General features: G+C 39.7%; 1 protein-coding gene across 1 annotated transcript; it reads right to left on the reverse strand.

The window, feature by feature from the left end:
- Positions 1-10,819: 10,819 nt before the first annotated feature.
- LOC149286041 (Fanconi anemia group B protein-like) lies at positions 10,820-25,119 on the reverse strand. The gene is made up of 9 exons (XM_089494392.1): positions 24,190-25,119; positions 22,073-22,223; positions 21,980-22,002; positions 21,316-21,387; positions 14,967-15,095; positions 14,654-14,823; positions 14,050-14,486; positions 12,868-13,111; positions 10,820-11,231 (listed from the first exon to the last, which is right to left on the reverse strand). Exons 1-9 carry the CDS (start codon positions 25,117-25,119, stop codon positions 10,820-10,822), a joined length of 2,568 nt encoding a protein of 855 aa, XP_089350518.1.
- Between the last annotated feature and the right edge of the window lie 1,397 nt (positions 25,120-26,516).

Below are 26,516 nucleotides of genomic sequence, written 5' to 3' on the forward strand. Positions count from 1 at the left end.
TTCTTGACTGTACAATTAGGGGAAAACAACGGCGGCTTGGCACGTGCTAAAGGGGGACAGTGGTGGCTGCAGTGGCTGCAATCGTTTCTTTTCCACAAAGGAAAAGGGAATAGACTTTAGATTTAAATTTTAACAAAACCTGCCAATTTTGTGGATTGGTATAAGATGTCTGTAAACAAGGGCCGGCCCCGAATGAAACAAACGGCCCTCACTCCCATTTTCTCAAAGTCTCTCACGCTCTCTTAATGTCTCCATACCCTCCCAGCCGACCACTTCTATGTCCTTGTCTCTTTCTGCAACCTCTCTGCTTGTCTTCCCTCTTCTTGTTCTTCCGGCTTCTTTCTTGTGCCTTCTTTCTTGGTCCACTTTGCCTGCTATCCACTCCATTAACCTGACCTGACCAGAGTGCTTCCCCAACCATGGGGACAACCTCACCCCTGATTAGAGGAATGGGGTAGAGGCTGTCCCCATGGGGCACACAGTGTCTGCACCGTTTTCCAGGAACACTGGAGAATGCAGTGAAGAGACACGGACCGAGAAAGAATAGAGAAGAACAAAGGGAGGCAAGACAAGAAGCGGAGATGTTGAAAAGGACACAGGGACATGGAAGCGGTTGGTGGAGAAGGTAGGGGGAAATTAAGAGAAATGTGAGAGTGAAAAAAGTGAAACAAACAAGCCCTCCAAATTTCGTCCAAACTGAAAACGAATGGATAAAAAACAAAACGAAAAATGTGTCAGAATCTTTTTGGTTCATGTGCACAAGTCTAGCAGGGAAGCACATTAACATCTAACATTTGAGCTGGGAGACACCATTCCAATGCTTTCATTTTTTTTAATTCCTGGGGTATATATATATATATGTATATAATTAACAAAATGATTAAATGAAAAAGATTTTTCACTTAACCATATAGAATTGTCTAGAACTAGTTTGATTTAAACACATCGTACAGTGAAGTTGACCTGTAAAGCATTTTACAAATTCAATATTATTTCAAGATATATAATTTCAATGTCAAGCTTTGTGCATTTCCATTTTACCGGCAAATAGATAACTTTAGAAAATCAATAAGGTTTAATTTAAACAAGGAATATTACTTAAGACTTGCATTCTATCATTGGTATAACAAACCAACATCACATAAAATGCACTAATAAATAAGAAATATAATACCAAGGGTACATGAGCAACATTGACAGAACATTGCTTAATTTTCCTTTTTTGCTCGATGAGCTCTCAAGAGGACTCTGTTAATGAGAAATATGGATCTCACTTTTCTGGTGTTAACAGGATCATCTCTTTAGGGGGTTAGCATTCTTTTGTGAAACATAGTTGAGCTATTTTGTACAAAAAAACTGATATAGTACATAGCTTAAAAGTCTTGACCACTACAACCTTTTACTTGATGACATCATCACATACAGTACATCCATGACCTATTATTCTTATAGGGGTGTAATTATCTACACAACAGTGGTCTTTGAACTTTAGAATGTTACACAAAATGGTAATGATTTCACGAGTGATCAATTGCAAGGTTTGGAAAAAATAAATTAGAAATGCAATTAAGAGCTTTTTACATTAAGCGTAATTCCTAATATTTAAATGTCAGATGTTTTTTAATTTCAGGTGATGCTTATTTGTCAATTAAAATCAGGTGCTGATTGGCTTTTTCCATAGAAACTGAGAAATCTTCACATGATGTAATAGCACAGACCATTGCTTAGACAGAAAATGTACTTATATTATTATTATACTTTATTTATAAAGCGCCGACAGATTCTGCAGCGCTGTACAAAGAGGAAAATGATACATATAACGACAAGTACAATACAGCGATTGACATACAGATACAAGAGCAATGTATCTGTGTTATTGTGTTATATTGTGTTATTCTATATGGTCTCACGCTTATAAAATCAGCCTAAGAGGGGACAATCTGAATGTTTATACTGAAGATATTTAAATGCCTGGAATTTGTTTGGATATTCCCTTCCAGTCAAACCAAAGAATGCATATTCCGTTAACTAAAGACTTTTATACATATTTTATACATATTATGGCAACAGACCCTTCAATACCAAATGATATACAGTATTACAGTATTACGCTGCACTACCTAAACATAACGCAGCATTGAGCCTTTCTATGAGAGATCATTATATTAATATTGACAACTCTTATATTTAACAAAAATAGTTCACACAAGCATAACAATGCAGAAGAATTCAGATTAAACTGACGAATCTTGACAGAAATGTTCTTTGCTACAGGGTTCCAGCTTGAGACGATGGTGCCACGTTCCAAAATGGCCTACGAGTGTATACTAAAGTACATTGTGCTAATTTAAACTCGTTAAGGTCATAACTGGATTTTTCATGCTAACGAAAGGTGACAGAAATATTCTACAGCTCTGCTTTTTTTCATACCGGGGAATAGGGTCAGTTTTTGATAATGCTCTGTAATGCACAATAAAGTGTCCATTTTCCAGTAAGGACTTTAATCCAAACAGACAGGACATGGCATTAATATATTCCAAAAAGGTAGGGCAAATTTTTAATTCATTATAAAAAAATTTCCAATAAAAACTTTATATTATTTTTACTTTAGAACATTATTCTTTATGTAACGAATAAATGATAAACATTAACTGTGTGTTACCCCTTTGGATGCAAGAGAGATGAGGATATTAATGCTATTTAATAAAATTGGCATTATCATCTTCACCATTTAATATTAATTTAAAGTTTTTTTAAATTTTTTTTATATAATTTAAGGAGAAACACCACTTGCCATATATACATACACAATTATAAGTAAGGAGAGTTGGCATGGGGGCAACTGCCCCAAGGGATGCTCTGATTTCATTATTTTAGGCTTCTACCTGAAGCTTTTCCATGTGTTTTACTTACAATGACATATACAGCCAGCAGGGTTAATAAATAAGTAATAAAGACTTAGATGATAACTGAATCCGTGGGTTTTCCGATTCTGTAAATGTGTTCTGGATAAGACTGAATAGTATGCATTGCTTGTTGTCTGCAGAATGTTTTTTCGGGGCTGATTTATTATTGGGCTACCTGAACTTGGATGTTGCCAGCCCACCCCTGGTTATAACGCCGAGCATTAATTGAATAAATCTGAAAAACATAACAGAGTTAAATATATTCAGCAGATGCTCACATTTGGGTAATTCCATGAAAGCTTGCACACTAATGTCCAAATATTTTGACACGTTCTTAAAGTGTTACGAGGGTTGATAGATATCTTATATGTTCCATATGCTCCTGACTGCAAAAATGAAAAGAAAAAAAAAAGAGATAAAATGCTAATAAAAATATTGTACATTTAGTTGATACAGAAGATGGGGAACCCATTTCATAAAAGTCTACTTAAAGAGGTAGTCCTTGAAAAAAAAGTGATATGTAGCTTATTAAAGATAAGAGGTCCCTCCATATTTAAGGAACTGTTCGGATTTTATTATAACATTGACAGTGAAGCAAACTTAATTTTTCCTACATGGAGAATGTGGACACGGTGACAAAACATCCTATTCAATTGAAACAGGGCTAAAAAAATATGTTGACATGACATAGTTGTCCTGTTGACATATTACATGCCAGTTGTCATGTTGACATATTACATGCCAGCAGGGGGCCCTGTAGTGGTTACCCATATAATACCTCATAGGATAGAGTCTGGAACTCCAGAATTAAGAGGCATTAGAACATTTTATAATGATTCCTACAGATAAAATGGCTTTATATAACAGTGCGGCAGGTAATGTCTTGGAGACCGTCTCACAAAAGTTGTTTTTCATATAATAATAGCAGTACAAAAAAATATCTGAAATATATAAAAATGTCTTGGCAACCGCAATTTTCTTTTGTTACTAAATGTAACGTGTAAATAATGTCAGGGATAACTAGTTTCTCGCTGACGCCTACAAATACATATTCTGCCTCATTATGGTATATTACGGATACTTCTGACTCCGTCTCCATGTGAAGACGTGCTAATGTAACTTAGCAATTCAATCATTTGGGGAATTTTTGTTCCTCGAGTGTCAGTAAATTACTTGAAATGTGTTGGATTCTCATTATAAAAATGAGTCATTATACAGGCATTATAAAGTCTTATGACACATTCTTCTAGGTTACAGTTATTTTGCAACTTTTAAAATCTTGATCAATATGTTTCAATGAGAAAGTTGGTTATGTGAATTGCTGGGTTTTGTTTTCTACCAATGAACTGGGACACTTTACTGTGCTAAAAATCTCTCTTCACTGTCGGCAAAAAATTGCAACCTGCCTCGTATGATCGTGTGATATGCATTATAGAATTTCTACACATTCAGGATCAGAGACAAAACATGGGGGTGTGAGCTTGATCTATGTGAAACTTTCAAGGATTTCTGTGGCATATATGTAAATAATGAACAATCGTTGAACTGGTTGCCATGGTAATTGCTCAAGATTAATATGGCTCTTTCTGTATATGTATATATACATGTGCAATATTTGTATGTACACTCACTGGCAACTTATTAGCTACACCTGTTCAATTGCTTGGTAACACAAATAGCTAATCAGCCAATCACATGGCAGCAACTCACTGCATTGGTCAAGACAACTTGCTGAGGTTCAAACCGAGCATCAGAATGGGGAAGAAAGGAGATTTAAGTGACTTTAAACGTGGCATGACTGTTGGTGCCAGACGGGCTGGTCTGAGTATTTCAGAAATTTCAGATCTACTGGGATTTTCACGCACAACCATTTCTAGGGTTTACAGAGAATGGCCCGAAAAAGAGAAAATATCCAGTGAGCGGCAGTTGTGTGGACGAAAATGCCTTGTTGATGTCAGAGGTCAGAGGAGAATGGGCAGACTGGTTCGATATGACAGAAAGGCAACAGTAACTCAAAAAACCACTCGTTACAACCAAGGTGTGCAGAATACCATCTCTGAACGCATAATACATTGAACCTTGAAGCAGATGGGCTACAGCAGCAGAAGACCACACCGGGTGCCACTCCTGTCAGCTAACAACAGGAAACTGAGGCTACAATTCACACAGACTCACCAAAATTGGACAATGGAAGACTGAAAGAACGTTGCCTGGCATCCTGCCTTGTATCATCGGTTCAGGCATGGTATGTGGGACATATTCTTGGCACACTTTGGGCCCCATAAGTAACAATTGAACATCGTTTAAACGCTATAGCCTACATGAGTATTTTTCCTGACCATGTCCATACCTTTATGACCACAGTGTACCCATCTTCTGATGGCTACTTCCAGCAGGATAATGTCACAAAGCTCACATCATCTCAAACTGGTTTCTTGAACATGACAATGAGTTCACTGAACTCCAATGGCCTCCACAGTCACCAGATCTCAATCCAATAGAGCACCTTTGGGATGCGGTGGAACGGGAGATGCAACAAAGCTGCAGCAACTGTGTGATGCCATCATGTCCATATGGACCAAAATCTCTCAGGAATGTTTCCAGCACCTTGTAGAAAGTACGCCACAAAGAAAGAAGGCAGTTCTGAAGGCAAAAGTGGGCCCAACCCGGTACTAGCAAGGTGTACCTAATAAAGTGCTTAGTGAATGTATATATATATATATTTAGTAGAGCAGGAATATATTTTTGGTTTCCATGGTAATTGCTCCTTAGAACTGCTCCTTATTACTGACTACAATCCATATGCAGGTATTGCTTCATAATGCAAGTAGGCATTTAATTTTCTAATTCTACGTTTTCCTAATAATTAAAGCCCTACAAACCTGGTTTTAATTCTGTTTTGTATTATGCTATAATGGTCTTTGTAGCCACGATGTATATGTTTGTGCTGACATATTGTCTTCTGTGGCAAATCCCATTATCTTTGGGACAGAGCCGTTACTACCTATCCAAATTACACGTAACCACAAATCTTGCTTAAATCAGAGGAGTGTATTTATTTAGTTAACTTGACAAGGCTTTCATTACCATAGACTGTTCTATGCCAAAAACTCTGTTACACAGCTCTGGGCCTGTGATGAAAAATTGGCAGCATCATACACCACTAGACATGTTTCCTTATTTTTAATTTTTATTATTGAATTGGTGTAGAAAACATAAAATAAAACCTAAATAACATATTTTTAGCAATCTGTTCAATCATAACCTGTAAGTCACTTATTACCAAAACAGAGAAAACAAAACAAGTGCCAAGTAGGCTTGGGAACAAATTACTATAAAGAAATTCCAATTAGATTAAACAGACATAGCTAATGTAAAATTCTGTCAAGTCTGTGTCACTTCTTAACAATTAGTTATTCAAGAGGTTGTGCCTTGGACTGATCACATCTGGAGGCAATGAGCAGCTTCTCTTCTTAACCAATGGATGTTACGCCCTGTTGAAAAGTCAATATTTTAGCATCTTGCTACCACATTATTCACCGTTTGATGTATCAGAATATGAAATATTAATTGTGGTAGGGGCAAATGAATAGGATTAGTGGAACGGAGAAATATAGATATTAAGGGTCCATTTGGTCTAAGGTATGCCAAAACCGATATAACAGGTAGGCCTAGAAGAGGGTGGAGGGGAACAAGGGAGAGCAACCATGAGATGCTGCAACATAGCTGTGGGAGGACCAGGCGTTGGTTAAATCAAAATCAGCAGGCGGACTGTGTCTTGGCCTAGCTCCTTTGATTCCTCCTTTGCAGAAGGTGAGGCAGGTGTACAGACAGATATTAGAATATAGGCCAGAATACGCCACTATCTCTTTCTGTTTTGGGCTGCTTTATTACATGAAATGACTTTGTCCTGGCCTACATACTACCAGTCATACCCTTCTAGTATTTATGCATAGACACTCCTCTCAGTACCATAACCGGGAACCTGTTGGTTTAACTACAAAGGGTATGGCAAATGTTTGTCGACACCTGGGTTTTTTGGTCTTCAGAAGATGGGAGCAGCTTCTGGTTCCGTTTACTCTTTCTTAAGATCCTGAATTCAACACCACCTCCTCCAAGCTTCCATATGAAGTTTGAGCAGTGCTTCGGGCAAATATTCCTTCAAAATCCCAAGACATGGTTATTGCTTTGCCTAGGAACTTTGCGGGGTTGAATTATAAAATCCCCCCTTCCTGGGGCTTTGGCTGTGGGAGCCAAAGTCCTCTTACACAAACTCTTTCAAAGGCATTATAATTCTCTTTAGTAAAGATCTGAAACTTTACTGGCATCTTTTATGAAAAATTAGCTCACATTGTCAGATCTGTGTGAAAGGTTAACATTGCAGAATATTTCAATGCTAAGTGTATGGCTGGCATTATAATGGATATTATTGATATTTTTCAATTCACTACAGGTTTTTCTATACTATTTGTCCTTGGCTTTACTAGAAAACTGAGTGTAACATAGCAACATCTTGTCTTGTTTCAGAAGCATCTGCAACTAGGATTGTTTAGAAAAGTTAAAAAGAAGGGCATCCAGAACTCGGCTCTGTGTTTGCTAAATTTCTAGAGTCTAAGGTTCCTTCTAGCAGAGTCTTACGTTAAACATTATGCATCTGCGCGTTATGAGACAGGAATATTAGTCCCACATCTTCCTTGGTTGACACTTGAAATGCTGTTGGCTTCTCAGTTGTCACTTCCAGCATTGCCCGTCCCAAACTGGTCGGTGTCAGAATATGAAGTATAAAGTGAGAGCTTCTTCTAAAGTGCCCTTACAGGATAGACATAGTCTCTAAGACTGCCAAAGCCTTCTGTCTTTAGACCTTTTATGTCAGTGGGTATTTGAAACAGATTTAAGACCCCTCTAGCACCTAGATTAAAACAGTTCATCCACAAAAAAAGGCATACGAGAGAGTATCTGTTTATTGAATTTATGTTGTTTCAACATTATTTGCTCAGAGAATTCTGCCCTCCAGGTATAAGAATGATTCATTTATCACTTGTACACAGTAGAATACACTGAAAATTAATTCAGTGCAAGCAATATAAAAATCAATCAAGGGGTTTTTTTCTGGCCCCTTCAAGGCTGCTTCATGAAAATCCAGACATTAGAGACATGGTTACATAATTGCTTTTAGCAAAATATTTAATAAACATTTTCCCCTGAATAAGAGTGTTTTTCCCAGCTGTGACTTTGAGATGTTTTTAATGGAATTGATGTTCAAAGAATGTCAAGTGGGAGATTGTGATAAGTCTTATTAACAGTAAATACTTGGTTTTATAGCACAAATATATAGTACTGTGCAGAAGTTTTAGGCAGGTGTGAAAAAATGCTTCCAAAAGGTACACTTGCACAAAGTCAGGGATTTTGTAGTTATATATTTAGGTGCATCATTAAACTAGGGCTGAAACAACTAATCGATAAAATCGATAATAATCGATAATGAAAATCGTTGTCAACGATTTTTATCGATTATAAAAAGAGGTTTTTTTCAGAGCAAATGCTCTGAAAAACTCCTCTCCTTATATAATCCGACCTCAAACAGAGATCGGATTATAACACTAGAATCCAGATCCCCCGCAACGCTGCAGGGGACCTGGATTCCCCTCACTGTCGGCCGGTCTCTCACTTCCGTCTCTCTCCCCCTCCCATACACCCCTCTGACTCCTCCCCCCTCCCATACATCACTCTGCCTCTCTCCCGACTCCGTTACTGACTTCATAGAAGCCTCAGCGTAAGTGAAGGGCAGTAACGGAGGCTGTCTGTGCGCATCGTGCAGACCCCCACCGGCTGACAGAGAATCATCCTCTCTGTCAGCCGGTGAGGGTCTGCATCGCACGGACAGCCTCCGTTACTCACCTTCACTTATGCTGAGGCTTCTATGAAGCTGCAGTGAAAGTGCCTGTCAGTAACGGAGCCGGGAAGAGAGGCAGAGCGGTGTATGGGAGGGGGGAGGAGTCAGAGGGGTGTATGGGAGCTACCCTCCCATACACCACTCTGGCTCCTCCCTCTCCCATACGCCTCTCTACCCGGCTCCCTGGTGTCTTGTGAACCTCCGTTGCTGACAGGAAGCAGAGTGGAGTATGGGAGGGGGGAGGAGGCAGAGTGGAGTATGGGAGGGGGAGGAGGCAAAGTGATGTATGGGAGGGGGAGGAGCCAAAGTGGTGTATGGGAGGGGGAGAAGGCAGAGTGGAGTATGGGAGGGGGGAGGAGGCAGAGTGATGCATGGGAGGGGGAGGAGCCAAAGTGGTGTATGGGAGGGGGAGGAGCCAGAGTGGTGTATGGGAGGGGGGAGGAGGCAGAGTGGAGTATGGGAGGGGGGAGGAGGCAGAGTGGTGTATGGGAGGGGGAGGAGGCAGAGTGGTGTATGGGAGGGGGGAGGAGCCAGAGTGGTGTATGGGTGAGTTATAGTGGTGAATGGGGGTATTATAAATTTTAGGGCATATAGGGGGTATAAGGCATATCGATATTAGGCATATCAGGGGGCTCAGTTGCATATCACTGGCATATAAGGAGTATAAGGCATATTGGGGGCACAGTGGAATCTGGCATATAAGAGGTATAAGGCATATATGGGGGCATAGTGGCAAGCTGGGGGTCAGATGTGCATAACCGGGGGCAGTTTGGTAAATAAAAAAAATTTAAACAAGGCTTTTTTCTCATAGTTTTTATTAAATATGAAAAATAGTTAACATATGAATTAATATTTACTAATAGCTTTGTATTAAAACCTAGTTTGAGAAACACTGTGTTTGGGTTCTTGTAGCTTTTATTATGTCAGTAAAATAAGCATTTGCATTTTTTTTATCCGATTAATCGATTAATCGAAAAAACAATCGGCCAACTAATCGATTATTAAAATAATCGTTAGTTGCAGCCCTACATTAAACAATTAAATGCTACTGATTATCAATTCTATGTGTAGGTTAAAAGACTGAAAAAAAAACAGCCGTGTAGGCAGAATAAAACTGGGTGAACAACCAAAGTCACTAACAGGTGAGGCTGCTGAAGACGGCTTAATTTCAAAAGTCATACACTATGGCAATACTGAGCACAGCAACAAGACACAAGGTAGTTACGCATCAGCAAGGTCTCTTCCACGCAGAAATGTCAAGGCAAATGGGTTTTTAGATGTTCTGTCCAAATTATTTTAAAGGAGCTCAAAGAAACAGGCATATTGAGGAACATAGACACAGTGGTTGACCAAGGAAAGACACATCATGGTTAGTTCGCTTTGCGATTGAAAGATGTCCAGCACTGCCATCAGCTCAGCACTGTCAGAAAACAGTGGGACCCTGGTATACCCAATATTACGGTCGGGAGAGGTCTGGTCAGAAGCGGTCTTTATGGGGGACTTGTGGCCAAAATACCCAAACCTTCAATGTGGAAACAAGGCCAAGTGACTCAACTATTGATGACAGCACAAGAACCGGGGTTCAGAAAAATAGCAGCAGGTGCTCTGGACTGAGGAGTGAAAATGTATCCATCATACATTACCATCAGGGAGGCATCTGATTGGCACCAAATTTATTGTGCAGCATGAAATGACCCCAAACATAAAAACAGGAAAACATATATGAATTTCAGAGTAATTCTCAAGTTCTGATATAATGATTTATTTTTTTAACTGCTCTATTTTGTGTATTGATGCTAAAGCAAAACTTGCTACACATCGTAAATGTTTTATCGTAAAAATAAAAATTCCAATTACACATTACCACAAACCTGGTACTAAAACTCTAAAGATATAGCATTTGATACAGATTATGGTACACATATTACTTTGGCCAAGGTGAGTCTTGTTTAAAGACACTTTCATTAAGCAGTTTTAACTATTTACAGAACACCGAATGACAATGAATTCGGCATGCATGTTACATTTTAGCCAATCTACATGCAAGGCTGTCAGAATTCATTTGAATTTCTGCTATTTCCAGCAAGTTTTGCCTGTGCAGATCACCATCTACAGTTAGGTGAGCTTCCAGGTCACTTTGCATCTGCTCAGTCTGGAGTTCTCGTCTGTACTGCTGCACCCGTGCCCTCGTGTCAGACAAAGAATCTATTGTGCTACAGGTTTTGTTCCTCTTTTTACATCTCGACTCTTTTTCAAGTATACTTTCTGCGGAAGATACAGAGCTTCTAAGGGCAAGCAGCTCCTCTTCAAGAGACTGTGCCAATCTGGCAGTTAGACAGTCTTTGCCCTCTGGCACTGTGGTGTTGATCACACATGTTGGAGGAAGAACAGATTTTAGACTGTGAAGGCACTGCAGCAATATTGAATTGTTTCTACAAAAAAATTAAAATATTACACATTACTAAAGCCAGAGGGGGAAACAAATATATGCATACACACACACACACATATATAATCAAGAACTAAAGGGTCAAAGGTTTAGCTGTAATGTAAAGAAGATGGTAGATAAGTGGAACAGTCTCCGAGCAAAAGTGGTAGATGTTAAAACAGAGAGGGAAAATAAACATGCATTGGACAGCCATAAAGATGAGAGCAAAGACTGATTCAGGTCTGAGTTTTGGAATCAGGAAAAACATGCAAACTGCATAAGTTGAATGGTTCTTATCGGTTTTCACATTTATTTCTGTATATAAGAAAACAGATATTGAATTGACAAACAATGCAATCACAACAGTTATACTACAGTCTGAAAATATGAAGACGACTGCAAATTTACTACCAGTTGTACTTATGGTGCAAAAAATATTGAATGTCTCCTACTGTACTAAACATCCCCTGTGAATAATGCCATAGGGAAAGCCAAAACTATAATGTTTTGTCCTTCTGTGATTTGGTAGGACTGAGCCAAAAAAACGAATTCTTTTTTTTTGTAGCAATATCACTGTTGTATGAAACACCCAGTATTCCAAGAGTTATGGTGCAAATACTAGATGCAGGATAAACGCCTTAAAAATTAAGTAGGCTTAGACCAAGGGTAATGTTTGCATATTTATGTGTCCCAGCGTAAAATCTCAACAGGAAAAGCCTAGCCTTGGAGTTAGGTAACATAACTGTTTACCGAGAGTGTGATATGGTAACTAAAGAGAAAAAAAAAAATATTTGGCTCACATTTCCAAGGTGCTTACTAGGTATAAACCTGTTTAGAGCACTTTAAACAGAGAGCAGAAGTATGTCTTCCATATTCTGGCAGGTTTCAATGTATAACTATTTCCAGCCACTCTCACGCTGTTCTCAAAGTGTTGTTGAGATGATATAACTACAACATAACCTAGTTTTGGTAGCAAAACATCAGCATTTAGATAACATTCATGGTGGAGCTTCGTCTGACATCCTCTACCGCGAATGAAGGGTCAGGGTTGAGGACGTCCCCGGAAGCTCCACCATTTTGCCCTAACAAAGCACTGTATAAACTTCCAACAAAATAGTGGAGCTTCCGGTGATGTCCTCTCTCCCCCTGATTGGAGGATAGGGGAGTCGACGTCACAGAAGCTCCGCCATTTTGCCCTAAGACAACCTTGTGTGTACTTCTGTCAACATGGCAGAGCTTCTGGTGATGTCCTCTGCTTGATTGGAGAATCAGGAAGAGGACTTCACCGGAAGCTTTGCCATTTTGCTGTACAATAACCTTGCGTGAACTATCACCAAGATGGCAGAGAAGGTATGGAGACATTCAGAGAGCAAATCGGGGCGTCAGACAACAAATTTAGTTTCCAAATTTAAAATGCCCCTCAGATTTTCCCAGAAACTAATGGGCAGGAAACGGGAAAAATTTGTCTGAAGCCTTTTTGGCCCATCTGCACATGTCCAGTAGAGATGTCTACCTGGGAGAGGAGTCAAATGGGAACAATTCATTCCAATAACGGCACAGATTTACTAAATTGACTCTCATATGCATTTAACATCAGGTCTAGAAAGCTCACTGAATAATAAATTCATAAACATCAATACCTGTAAAACACGGTAAGAATTCCTTCACAGGGATTCTTTAGATTCCAGATGAAAAGTGTACCCTGCAGGCGTCCTGGTTTACGAATGCATGTGATTTCTGGGATGTGCTTTAGGGGCGCCCCTTGCATTTGCCCCATCAGCCAAACTTTCACTGATGTCAAAGTACAGTCAGGAGATAAGAGATGAAATGACTGTTTCTTAAATGCAGATAGAACAGCAAAAATATCTTCCACGCTGTCCTCACCTAAAGGCAGATTAAAACAAAATAACATTACATTCATGAGATTTCACAATAATTGCTTTTGTTCCCTCATTCAACAAGTCAGCAGTTTCCCTTCACTCCAAAGCCAATGATTTCACTGCTGCACAAAGCAAATATGATGTTACATAAAATAAAAGGACAATGACCCTTGTTACGTAAAAAAATTTATTGTTTTTCCATACCGTATTTGCAGCAACAAAAGTGGTGGCATAGGCAGGCTGTTTGGGAGCACAGACAAGCTGTTAGGGGGCAAAGATGGCACATACATTTCTAGTTATCCCCCTGGTGTGGTGTATGGACACATGAGCTTGCAATAAAATATATGGGATTGGTGTTCAAATATTTCCAGCCTTTTCTGCTTTCAGTAGAGACAGCTGGCAGAGGAGTTAAATAAGACATAAGACCAATTCTTTTGAACTCCGATAACTAAAGAATGACTGTTCTCATTTGTTTGGAGAAAAATGCACCAGAGTCTAAAAAATGGACTCAACATACATTAAAATTAATTTGGGGACCAGATTGTTCCTATCACATTTTTTTATATGGTAGGAAAGATCCATTTTAGCTCCTGTCCAGAGATGTAAATCCATCCCTGTGCTAAACTTTAGCTCCCAGAAAACCCTACTAGCCCATGGCTGCATATGAGGCTGGCCGAGGTCTGTGGGAGTTCTGGTACAACAGCTTTGGAAGGTTGGCATATCATTATTTATGTTTTCATAGGTAACCGTTATACAGAAACAGTTACAACATATGCGTTTTTGGCATATTTTAACTCTCAGTGGATCTAATACGTTCACACAAGAATTTTCTTTTTTTTTTTTTAAACAGTTTCTGAAGCTAGTAAATAAAAAGGATTGCGTCCCTGCTGTGTTGAATAATTTAGAGAAACTCTCTACTGAATCTTATAAATTTACCTTGACAGTGTTCAAATAAATTTACTGTATGGTTCCCTTTTAAAACATCTTCAAGGCTTAGAGAAATTTTCCCACATGGTACGATCAGCTTCTTGCTTCTTAGCAAAGAGTCAGGTTGATTTTTCCTCCTGGCGTGAAGCAGTAACACACAACTAGTGTTATTAAGTGTCAACAGTGGAGACAGTTTTGTGACAGCAGTTACTGTGTGTTCCAAATCATTTTGATAGGATGGAGAACATGGTATTCTTAAGCAGTCCCCTGAAAGATTATCCCTGATGTAGCAGGAGAGTCTTTGGTTTTTTGCCAATGGTTCTTCCTGGTAGGCAGAAACCAGAGAGGAGCTGAGGGCCAATTTTAGCACATTAGTTTGACACATTGTAACTGGGGACAGTGGAGCTAGTTCTTCATCCATTATAAGTGATAAACCTACATCACACAGTAACCTGCAGAAAAACAAAACAACAATGCATTCCAATTAATAATAAAAGAAAAAAACGTATTGGTAGGGTGATATACAAGGAATCATTTTAAATATTAATTATAATTAATCTTTGCAGTGATACAAAAAATGTTATTTCATCAAAATACACGGCTTATACATGTTACTTACATAGATACAGAACTATTTAGCTTCACACCAACTACTAGTACATCATCAATAATACGCTGCCACACCTTCTCGACGAAACAATCAGGAACGGCAGAGGAGAAGCATGTATCTACAGGGGCCGAGTAGGGGCAATTTCCCCCATCATCATCCCAAAGAGAAACCAGACCCTCCTGTAAGAGAAGAGAACATCTGGAAGATAAACATAATCATACAAATAGAAAAAAAAAATTACTAAATGGTTTTAAAGTCGTCATTGACTTCACAGGCAATATCTTAATTTTCTCCTGTTGCTTCCCGCTTGCACGTCTTGTACCTTCTCTTCAGGTTGCACAGTCCCTTCCTTGCCTTGGACCATGTTTATTAAGGCCTCACACGATGACGTGAAGACTCTGTCTTTCACTTGCAAATCATATTGCAATTCTTCAAGTGACAGCAAACCAGCCTTTGAGGACGGGAGAAGAGAGTCAAACATAAAATAACCACATACGCCACAGATACACACACACATATATATATATATCACTTTACCACTATAGACGGGTAGCGTGTTTTGAAATATTTCTCTTAAAAATTAGTATCAGGAATCACCAACTGCTTGTTCCATGGGGGCCTTCAAAGCGATGCCTTTTATTTCACCAATATGGAGAAATCTATTTTCCTTGGTAAAAATAAAATTCCTAGGTCTTTGATAGACTGGCATCAAAAAAACTTTGTTATATGGAAAAATTCTGATTATATGTACACTGGCAAGAAAAAGTACCATATTTGCTTGATTATAAGACGAGGTTTGCTCTGAAAATACCCCTCGTCTTATAATCGAGGTCATCTTCTAATCAGACCTCAAATAGCTGGGAAAAAAAAAGTCTGCTGGGGTCAGGCTGCTTACCAATGCTTTGGTCCCAAACAGCATCTCTTGTACTAGCACCAGGAGAACAGGAAGCCAGCAGAGTCGCCACATGACTCCGTCCCCCTCCTTCCTCTGGGGGCAGGACAAGAGAAGTTGCAAAGGGAAGCAGCCGGGCCCCTGCAGAAGACTGCGAGTGAGAGATCTGCAGTTCAGGTAAGGGGGTGGGGGAGGGTTAATGAGCAGGTATGTGTGATTAATGGAATGAATGCATATTTGTGTGTGTGACAGCATGGATGTGTAAAGGGGGGGTGGTAGCATGGCTGTAATCACACTCCTATCATCATCCCCAGGTTCCAGCATGTACTGGCTGCCTGGGCTTGATAGGAGTGTGATTGCCGTTAGCAGTTATATATATATATATACACACACACACACTTCCAGAAATGTATGCCAGAGTGGCATATAGAGGTATAAGGCATATCATGGGGCAGAGGGGCATATAGGGGATAAAATGCATATCATGGGGCACAGTGGCATATAGGAGGGTATAAGACATTTCTGGAGGCAGAGTGGCATATAGAGGGTTAAAAGGCACATCATAGGGCAGAGTGTCAAATAAGAGGTTATATATTTCTGGGGCCAGATGTGCATAACTGGGTGGGCAAATAAAAGGAAATAAAAACAAAATATTTTTCTCAATCATAGCTTTTATTAAATATGAAAAAATAGTTTACATGAATTAATATTTACTAGCAAAACTTTTTTCCTATAGGGTAGTCTTATATTCAGGCTTTTTCTTTTTTCCCTAAATTAGTTTGGGGGTCGTCTTAAAATCAAGCAAATACGGTAAGTGAACCCTTTGGAATTACCAGCATTTAAGTATAGATTTATGAAATATGATATTTATCTAAGTTTTTATGTTATTCGCTTAAGTATACTGTGTTTGGCTATAATTGTGACTTAGATGTAGGTCAGATCACATTTTATGAACAATTAATGCAGAAAACCAGGTCACTCCAAATGGTTCACTTACTTTTTCTTGCCACTGTGCAATATATATTCCTATGGTAGTAGATAATGTGGAAACCCATGTTGGTAGGGAAACAGTACAATAAGAAATCAAACATATCATATATCTGCTCTAAATTGCAATATTTTATTTTGACGCAACACTGTTAAGATGTGACGCCTCTTGTGACACATTTTAGCAAACGTTTCCTTTGTAGTAGGTTTGTCCACATCAAATATAACTAGTAGTATATCATAATATAACTAACAAACACTAAAACCGATGCCTCTGCTGTAGGCGGTCCTTAAAAAAATACCTGTCCCCTGATGATTTCGAAGGAACATAAATGATGTCTCAACATTTTAACACAACATAAAGCTTATTTAAAATATTTATGCCACTATTCTGAGATTATAAAAAGTTATTTATATGCAGAAGAGAAAGTATTATCATGGGTAGTCTTCACATACTGTGGAAGCGGATATGTTGCAGCCATCATGCATAGAGGATATGATTAGATCAGCCAGATCTGATTATGGACACATATTGAATATTGCTGTATAAATGCCTCTGGGCAGAAAGGACAGAAAGCCGTTTCCAAGTCATCAGCTGTTGAAAAAAATATTTCAATAGGCGCAGAAAGCATGGGATTAAACCTTATTTTGTTATTTTAGAATTATTTCTAGGTGTGAGCTATGTTTTTGGGTAGACTCCCATTAAAATACTAGCTAGGTGGCGACTTTAGCCCTGGATTTTGAAAGTTTTCTATGTGGTAAATTTATGAAAATGTTTCATACAGGAAAAGGCTTTCTTAAAAATCAGCAACGAAAACAGAAAATGCAAACTTGTCTCAATGTTTTAATTTCACTAAAGTCAACCCGACAATTCTATTAGCATTTTTATCACCTTTATCGTAAAAGTTTGGCACATTCTCATTTAAACATGCTATTATCTCTCCCGTCCTAAAGAAACCTTCCCTTGGTCCCACATCCCCATCAAACTACAGTACAGTTCCCCTGCTCTCCTTGGTATCAAAGCTACTGGAAAGATCAACATATAATCCTTGCCTGACCATCCACAATCTGACTTCTCTTCACAGCATTCAACTGAGATCGCACTCACTAAAATCACTAACAACCTCCATGCTGCTAAAACAAAAGGCCACTTGTGACTACTTATACTGTTAGACCTTTCTGCAGCCTTTGACACAGTTGACCACCCTCTCCTTCTACAAACCCTTCATGTCTATGCCACAGCTCTTTCCTGGTCCAAATCCCACCTCTCTGACCGTACTTTTTAATTGTCTCATTCACTGGAACCTGCTCCTCCACACTACTGCTATCTCTTGGTGTTCCTTCAGTGCTTAGTTCTTGGGTCTCTACTCTTCTCTATCTACACCTCTTCACTTGGACAACTCATATCTTCCTTTGGCTTCCAGTACCACCAATATGCAGATGACACCATAATCTATATCTCCTCTGCGGACATTTCACTCTTCTAACTCGTCTCACCAACTATCTTTCTGGCATTGCATTACCTAAACCTTAACATCACAAAGACTGAGCTTATGGTACTTCAGTCATTCGCTGTCCCCAACTCCCGACATCTCTATCACTGTTGACAACTCCACTATCCAACCCACAGACCAAGCTCGCAGCCTTGGTGTTACACTTGACTCTGCTCTCTCCTTCATCCCTCACATCCAGTCCCTCACCAAATCCTGCCGCCTTTACCTGAAAAATATTTCCCGAATTTGCACATTCCTCACACAAGAAACAACCAAAATGCTAACCCGCTCCCTTGTGATATCACAATCTTGATTATTGCAACTCCCTACTAATTGATCCCCCCTCTCCCACCGCTCCAATCCATCCTCAACACTGCAGCTAGACTAATCTTTCTCAGTCACCGTTCCTCATCTGTTGCTTCACTATGCCAATCGCATTGGCTCACCATGACCTACAGAACCCTTAACAACTCCACACCCCCTACATTTCTACCCTCTTATCCAAATACACCCCTGACCGCCCTCTTTGTTCCTCTTATGACCCGAGTCTCTCTTTTACACTCATTTTCTCTTACCACCCCAGAATTCAGGATTTCACCTGTACCCCTTTTCTGGAATTCCTTTCCTTGTTCAATCTCCCTCGTACATGACTTTCAAAAGCTCTCTGAAATAAATCACTTTTTTCAAGAAGTACAACCATTCCTCCTAGCACTCTCAGTCATCATCCAAATCAAGCCATCTGATTGACCAACACCCTCTCCGGATCACCCTGACTCTACCAACTCATCCTCATCATCCAAGCAGCCCTCTTCTTTTGTGTCACTTCCCACTTCACCACCGACTAGATTGTAAGCTCACAAGAGCAGTGCCCTCTTCTTTTATACCAGTTTGCTATGATGTGTGATTTTAAAGTATTCTATTGACTCTGTTGTAACAGCGCTACATAATCGGCTGGCGCTATATAAATAAATGTAATGTCATGAGTCATAGTTAAAGAATCACTTGTTGGTTGCCTATTTCTGTGAGGACAATCGGAGGTGGTTGCACACAATGCTACTTCATCCTTATGTAATATAAACCCCTCTATACTGAACTCCAAAAAGGTGCATTATTAAATGCCTGAGGTAGGCTAGTTGTAATGGGAAAAAGAAAAATGTTGGTATCTATTTGGACAGATGTCTAAATCCTAGAAGTGCATTTGAGAAAAAAAAAGTTCTATATTGCTCTAAATTGGTCAAAATCTCATCTTTCATGAAAAATGTGCCAGTTAATATTTCTTGAAAAACATTGTTTACAAGAATATGCTGTACTAACGTTAATTATTCTTAAAATAAAAGTAGCAATAGGTCAGTTCTAGTGGTAAGAGTATTGCACAATCCTGCAAAACACATTATTATGTGCAAAAGTCACACAATCGTAACCATTTAGTTGCCAGACCACAGATTTGCTGGATTGCTGGAATATAATTCTATTTCATGGATGCCGCATGTGTTTGAGGAGTTTCTAAAATCAACAAATATTTTTCAACCCCTGGTGGGAGAATCTCTACACACATAGAGGACCCATGCGCTCTCTTTCAGAACAAATAAGGCATTTTCACCATATAGATTTTGGCGGCCAATACTGACTAGTGTTTGTAAGAAAAATATAGAATACCCCTGACACCGAATATATGCTTCAGAACACTGAAATATCTATGAAAACATAAAACCTATACATTGATTATGCCCTGCATTGTTCCATGTGCACTTGATTACAGTAATGAACTATGGGATCTGCGCGAAGCCTCAGTAATAAACCTTGATCAATGTATTATCTACCTTTGACGAAGAGGAATGGTTAGGCTATGAATTAACCAGGGACAACCACATAATACTGGAACTGTGGAAACTAGATTTATCCCTTTCAGATTGTGTAGGGAAACCTGAGGGGGGGGGGACTCCAACTAAGACAAAGTATTGTGTTAAACAAATGGCAAGCCGGTTGGTTTACTTTTCTGCTAAAGTTTCCAGCAGCAGATAACGGAATTGTGGATTCACCTTATAAAGCATTTCAATCTGAGATTTCCCTAACATATGGGGGCCATAATGATTGGAACTGTTTATTGATGTTCGTACTCGTTCATACATTTAATATGTTCTTTATTGGATACATCTGTTGCTAAGGCGCTTAGGTTTGCAACATTTGGAATTTTTCTGAGACATGAAGCAGAACTTTAGGACTGACAAGTTTCATGACTCCTAGGGGCTCTCCTACTCCCAGAGATACCTATGCATGGATGGAGTGGAAGGGGTGCTAATATCACCTGGCAGCTCTTACAGTAGGGTATCTTCCCCCAGCTTGCTGAACACAGAGCAACATTTTGGTACTTGATAAATCATTCCCCTATTTTCAACACTAGACTTACCTCATCGCACATTCAACAATGACGAAAACACACAGTCAAGGGATTAGGGAAGTAACATTTAAACACACACCACACGGTGATTCTGAATACACATAGATGGAAACAAGGGTGAAAATACAACATGCTACAGTCCAAAAAATAATAGAAGCCCCTGCCGAAGTTCTAGGCACCTGCGGAGGTTGTCTGCGCAGATTGCACAGATGTTCACCGGCTGCCAGGGAGAGGAGGATCCCCCGCAGCACTGCAGGGGACCTGGATCCTCCTTCCGGTGCTCAGTTATAGAAGCCCTGCAGAAGTGCTGGGTAGAAGCGCATTTCGCGGATGTTCACCGTCTGCCCCCACTAGACACCAGGGAGGGAGTCTAAAGCAAGAGGGACAAGTCTGGGGATGCATTGGTAAATTGGGAGGGGGGGCAGAGTGGCATATAGGATGTATAAGGCATATCTGAGGGGGCAGAGTGTCAAATCTGGGGGCAGATGCGCATAAATGGAGACAGATGTGCATAACTAGGGGGCATGTTGGCAAATAAAAGGAAATGAAAACAAGAATGCATTTTTCTCAACCATAGCTTTTATTAAATATAAAAAAATAGTTTACATGTGAATTAGTGTTTACTATTAAATCTTTTTTCCTATAGGGTCGTCTTATATTCAGGCTTTTTCATTTTTCCTAAATTAATATTCAAATTTTGGGGGGGGTCTTCTTTCAATTGAGCAAATATGTTTTAATGTATAAATTACATTATTTATCATATCAATAAGATAAACAAAACAGAGAAAACCTAATAACAGGGATACAACCAATATAATCCCGCATTAACAGGTCAATGTCCTGTTACAGCCTTCGAATATCTTCAGTGGGTGGAAAAGCACTTTTAAATGTGAAATCATACCTGCAATCTCGCTTCCAGTGCCTGAACAGTGCGGAAGCGGTTTTCATGAAACTCCTCTTCAGCCGGTTCTTTGTTACTTAACGTGTCCGCCTAAACATTAAAAGAAAACCATGACGTCCAAACACTTTTGGCACAGGGCAACAAGAAATGACTATTACACCCAATAAATGACCACACATTATTAATCAGCTGTACATTATGGATCACAGTCGTTATACTGCAGCATCCAATATGATTAAAATAGTCTATAGGCAAACCTATTCCTCAAAAAATGACATCATCTTAATCCATTAGCTGACTTTTCAAGCTGTTGAACAGAACACTTTATATAAAAAGGGAGTTTTCAATCTACTACTTTTCATCTATAGTAAATCTCAAACTATATATGCCCTCAAATCAGGGGCGTCCAACCTGCGGCCCTCCAGCTGCTGCAGGACTACAGCTAAGAGGCTGGCTGAGGAGGATGGGAGATGTAGTCCTGCAGCAGTTGGAGGGCCGCAGATTGGGCGCCCCTGCCTCACATTTTCATACTAAATGACATACAACCACCAGAGGGTTAAAATTATGCTTGTAAGCAGAAGAGCTGGAGTTTAGAGCAGAACATAGGAAACATACAAAATCATTTATGATTATGAAATAGATTTCATTTAACTACAATTTATATCACAATGCAATGGCTGGAGCCGGCTGAGAGTGATGTGAGTTGTTGTAGAACAACCGAAAGGCTACTAGTTACCCAGGTATGGGAATATTAGACTTACTGGATAGTTAATTTCACTGCAGTCTGTTAATGTGAATTCTTGCAGAGCAGATGGATCATCCATAAATAGCGTAAGTATTTGATCAAATCCCACGCCAAGAAAATCATCCACCAGGATATCCCTCACGTGTCGCCAAGTTGCAGATACCTGTCGCACAGGAAATGTAAAGTATTTATTATATGGTCGCACTGTAATAAGTTCTGCAGAAATGGATACCCAAAGCGAGTTCAATAAGTTTAACTGACTTAACAGAAAGGTCAGACATTTGGCTTCAGTGTTTTACTGTAACGTGTAACAGACATGTTCTTGTTCATTTTCTTTTCTCACACGCAGTTGCATTTCATGGTTTGCTTAAACATATCTACCGTACATGATGTTTTCCTTGGAGAATCCATAAAGTCAACAGAACAGGAACTGTCACCAGGGCAGCAAATAGCTGAAACTAATTCTATCACTGTGGCAGCTAGTGCTGGAGTTTTTTGTTAACAAAGTAAAAAAAAAAATCTGAAAAATGCTATTAATAGGTAAAGAAAAACCCACTTGCCTAAATACAGCCAGGATCACTTACATGATCCACGGAATTGCCACACGGAAAGACACACATTGCCACACGGAAAAAAATAAAGCGCAGCTACATTGGCAAGCACAAGAAGAGTCTTTGTGGCTTGTTTCATCGCACCCGGCCCTTCGTTTCATCGCACCCGGCCCTTCAGTTACTACCTTCGCAAATGAGAACAATAATTGCAGTACCAATTTAACATTTGTTTTTAGGGGACGTCTCGTCCTGCTTTAGCCAGTTCTTGCTACCAAGCAATATGTTTGCTCGCTGCATTAAGTTTTCCAACGTGCCATCTATGTGCATTTGGTTGTGAAAAGCCAGTGAAGTGAAAAGCTGCAGTTGCAGAAGCATTTTACTTACAATGGATTTTGACCCTGTGTGGGAACCTGTACTGGACCCCGTGTTAGAAAAATGCTTATGTTATCATAAATATTATTGCTGACCAAGACCGTAGAAAATGTCTAGTCTATGACATATGCACGAGTTGCGCCAACATATCTACTAAGAGGTGTAACCTGCTTGAAAAGTAACCAATCAGAATGATGCATGCTATTAGAAGCAGATAAGAAGTATAAGAAGTTATATAAACCATGTAATCAAAATATGTAATTAGACAACGCTTCGACTTTTGTTTGTTGTGTGCCTTGTCTCGATTATGCGCAAGATCTAAAATAAAGAAAACTCTTTCTGAGGAGAATTCGACCATTAATTCGACCAACACCCTGCTTTTCTGGCAAGGACTAGCCTGGAACTCGTTACTCGGGCATCTGTTGGCACAGTATTTCTCGTCATGTCGCTTACTGGTTTATGAGTGGCCATAACCTGGTGCACGAGACCTTAGTGATGCGATCACATACTGCGAGCAGGAGAGAGACTACCGCTGACTCAAATCCAATTCACATCTCATGGACCACATTGAAAAGAAACTGCATGGGATACAATAGTGCCTGTGCACATGGGGGCCACAGCCATGCTTTCCAAGGGACAAGAAAGAACTTGTGCTCAGTCCACACAATATTTCCCGACTACAAATCTCTGCTGCCGTCACTAACCAGGATTATTACAGAGCACTACGCCCAGACCCTCCATCCAAGCCGATAGATTTGGGCATCTTTGGGAAAATCTATTAGAGGACATAGTGAAAATGATTGGACACAGTTATGAAATAAGATCTGTTTGCCTCGTTCATATGCATCCAAGTGATTTCAGTGCAGCCCACCAGTCCTAGAGGCCTCCAGCAGAGGCTAAAACATGTTCGCCCTCCATAGGCACGGCCTTTAGACACAGATGGATACAAGAAGTCCGTGCTTCATATATGTTAACACTGAACAGTATATATATATATATATATATATATGTATTACATATCATAATCGCATATAGATATTCGGCTTACTTTTACTGGAAAACTAACAGAGTATATATATTTTTTTAAATACAAAATATATCAATTCAATTAAAAATGAAATATCTGGAAATGCAAGTAAGCAAACCGGATAACCGTCCCTTCTGCTAAATTCCATAGCAATAAAGCGAGGTTTTAAGAGAAAATACCTTCAAGCTGTCCTTCCATATTGCACAGGCGTCACCAGAAGCAAATAAAACAACAAAAAGTAAATCCCCTCGGCTGGCGCATGCAACTTGCAGCTTACAAGGATTTTCAAAAGGGAGCTGGCAGACCTCTTCTGGGACTCCATTACGGAACAGGATCAGTTGTTTATCGCTCGCTGCTACGACCGATGTCTCGTAATTTCCCTCCGCTAATTGTAAAGAGCACACATGTAAGCAGCGTATGACACGGCTGTATGCGTTGGGTACAAAGTATGTACCGGATATAGTTTTATTATTTGGAACAGAATATACCATAAACTCAGTACTTTTAAGTGTCCTTTCAGCAGCGGATGAGCTTGATTCGTCCCCCCAGTTAGTGTTTTTTATTCCTACGATAATTAGTTCTTCCTCTATGGAGCCGACCCAGTGAAAGGCAGCAAAACTGGCAGGAGCTGTACTAACTCCCGAAGTCGATGGCGAGGCATAGAAAAGGCGTTCTTGTTGTCTCCATAACAGAGTTGGTCCATCAGCCACCTGAACATCTTGTTGAATTCCAGCATCTGCTGAGATCTCCATACAACACTCCATCTCGTTGGAACCGTGCAACACAAGCATGAGGACTTTCGACTGACTTGAACTTCTCTTTTTACTCTTTGAGTTCAGCAGTACACAAGGGGCCTTCAGCCCACTTCGAAAATCCGCAACACAAGCAGCATTTACAATTTCAACGGCAGACACAGCAGCTGGAAAACCGTACTGCCCGGCAGCAGTTTCCGTGAACTTTCCAGAGGTGGAGTTGAAGGTTCTTCTGAAGAAGCGTAAGACGTGGGTTTTTGCACCGTCTGCAGTTTGGGATATTTGAAATGTAATGACCTCCCCGTTGTAAGTCAGGACTCTTTCACGTTTCTCAGTGACCGGTTTCATTGTTTCCATTGCCCTCAAAAGCGCTGCTTCATGTTCCAATGGGTCTCAGCCTTAAAAAAAGAAATTAGAAATTAAAAGAGGTATTGCATTTATCACAAAGGTGAATAAATCTCAATCAATGCGGATTATATAGACAATTTCAGACAATTAAAGTCATCTACAGCATACGGTTTGGCTATTTTAATGGCTATTCTGCTATTTATACAACAAGTTATGTCTATAAAACTTCGAAGTTTCTGATATCTCTAGAAGAAGCTGCAGCTCCAGAGCTCCCCAAGTGATCTACTATTTACACTGGTTTTGACAGTTTAAGGCAGCCAATCAGCAGCTCAACCCACTTCTCCTGCAAGCACACATACAGTACACTGAAGAGCATATGACTCCCGCCATGCACTCGAACAAACCCATCCATGTAACGCGGCACACAGATACCAGTCTACGTTTAAATATTATTTTAACAACAAAGGACAATGTACATTTTGGAATTGGAACTTCAATAGCGTCTCTGAGTGTTTTTTTCGGGAATCAACAGGTGGCATTCTAACTAAGCTTCCTTAAATGATTTTGAAAAATATTTGCCTTTCATGGTTTAATCATCTAAACAATTATGTAGCATTAAATATAATGAAATAATCACTAAATGAAAGACTCTGCCCACAATACATCTGTCCAAATACACGTGAACATTTCTTTTATTGTTTAAAAGGTTTCTAAAAAGTGTTGGTGACATCATTATTGTTGATCATCCAATGCGCTGATTTTAAACATGCTAAAAGCAGTTCCCCTGGAACAGAGGTTGAGCGTCCCGCATCCCAAACGCTGGGGACCAGAAGTATTTTGGATAAAGGATCCGTCTTCTCACCTAGAGCGATTCCTGACCGTTCCTCAGGCTTCCCTAGAGGAACCATAAGAAGCCTGAATATTATTATTATTATTATCCTTTATTTATATAGCGCCAACAGTTTACGCAGCGCTTAATACAATACATAAATTCAAGGGATATAAGACAAGAATTGACAGACTAAGACAAACCGATACATTTGGTGGAGAGAGCCCTGCTCACAAGCTTACAATCTAGAGGGAAATGGGGTGACAAACATAAGGCATAGAGAAAGGATGAGAGGTATTGTGGGGGTTGTATCGATGACAAGGAAGTTCTAGCAGCTAAGATGGTGCGGCTTCTCTGAAGAAGTGGGTTTTTAGATGTTTCTTGAATGTCGGGAGGGAGGGTGAATGCTGACGGTTCGTTGGGAGTAGATTCCAGAGATATGGGGCAGCTCGAGTGAAATCTTGTAGACGGGAAAAGGAAGAGGTGATGAGTGAGGAGCAGAGCCTTAGCCCATGGGAGGAACGTAGGTTCGAGTAGGAGAGTATTTGCTAATGAGGTCAGAAATGTACGGAGGAGC

Source organism: Sceloporus occidentalis, unplaced genomic scaffold, assembly GCF_023333645.1.
Source record: "Sceloporus occidentalis isolate IW3139 unplaced genomic scaffold, rSceOcc1.0.p SCAF_72, whole genome shotgun sequence".
Taxonomy (NCBI): Eukaryota; Metazoa; Chordata; class Lepidosauria; order Squamata; family Phrynosomatidae; genus Sceloporus; species Sceloporus occidentalis.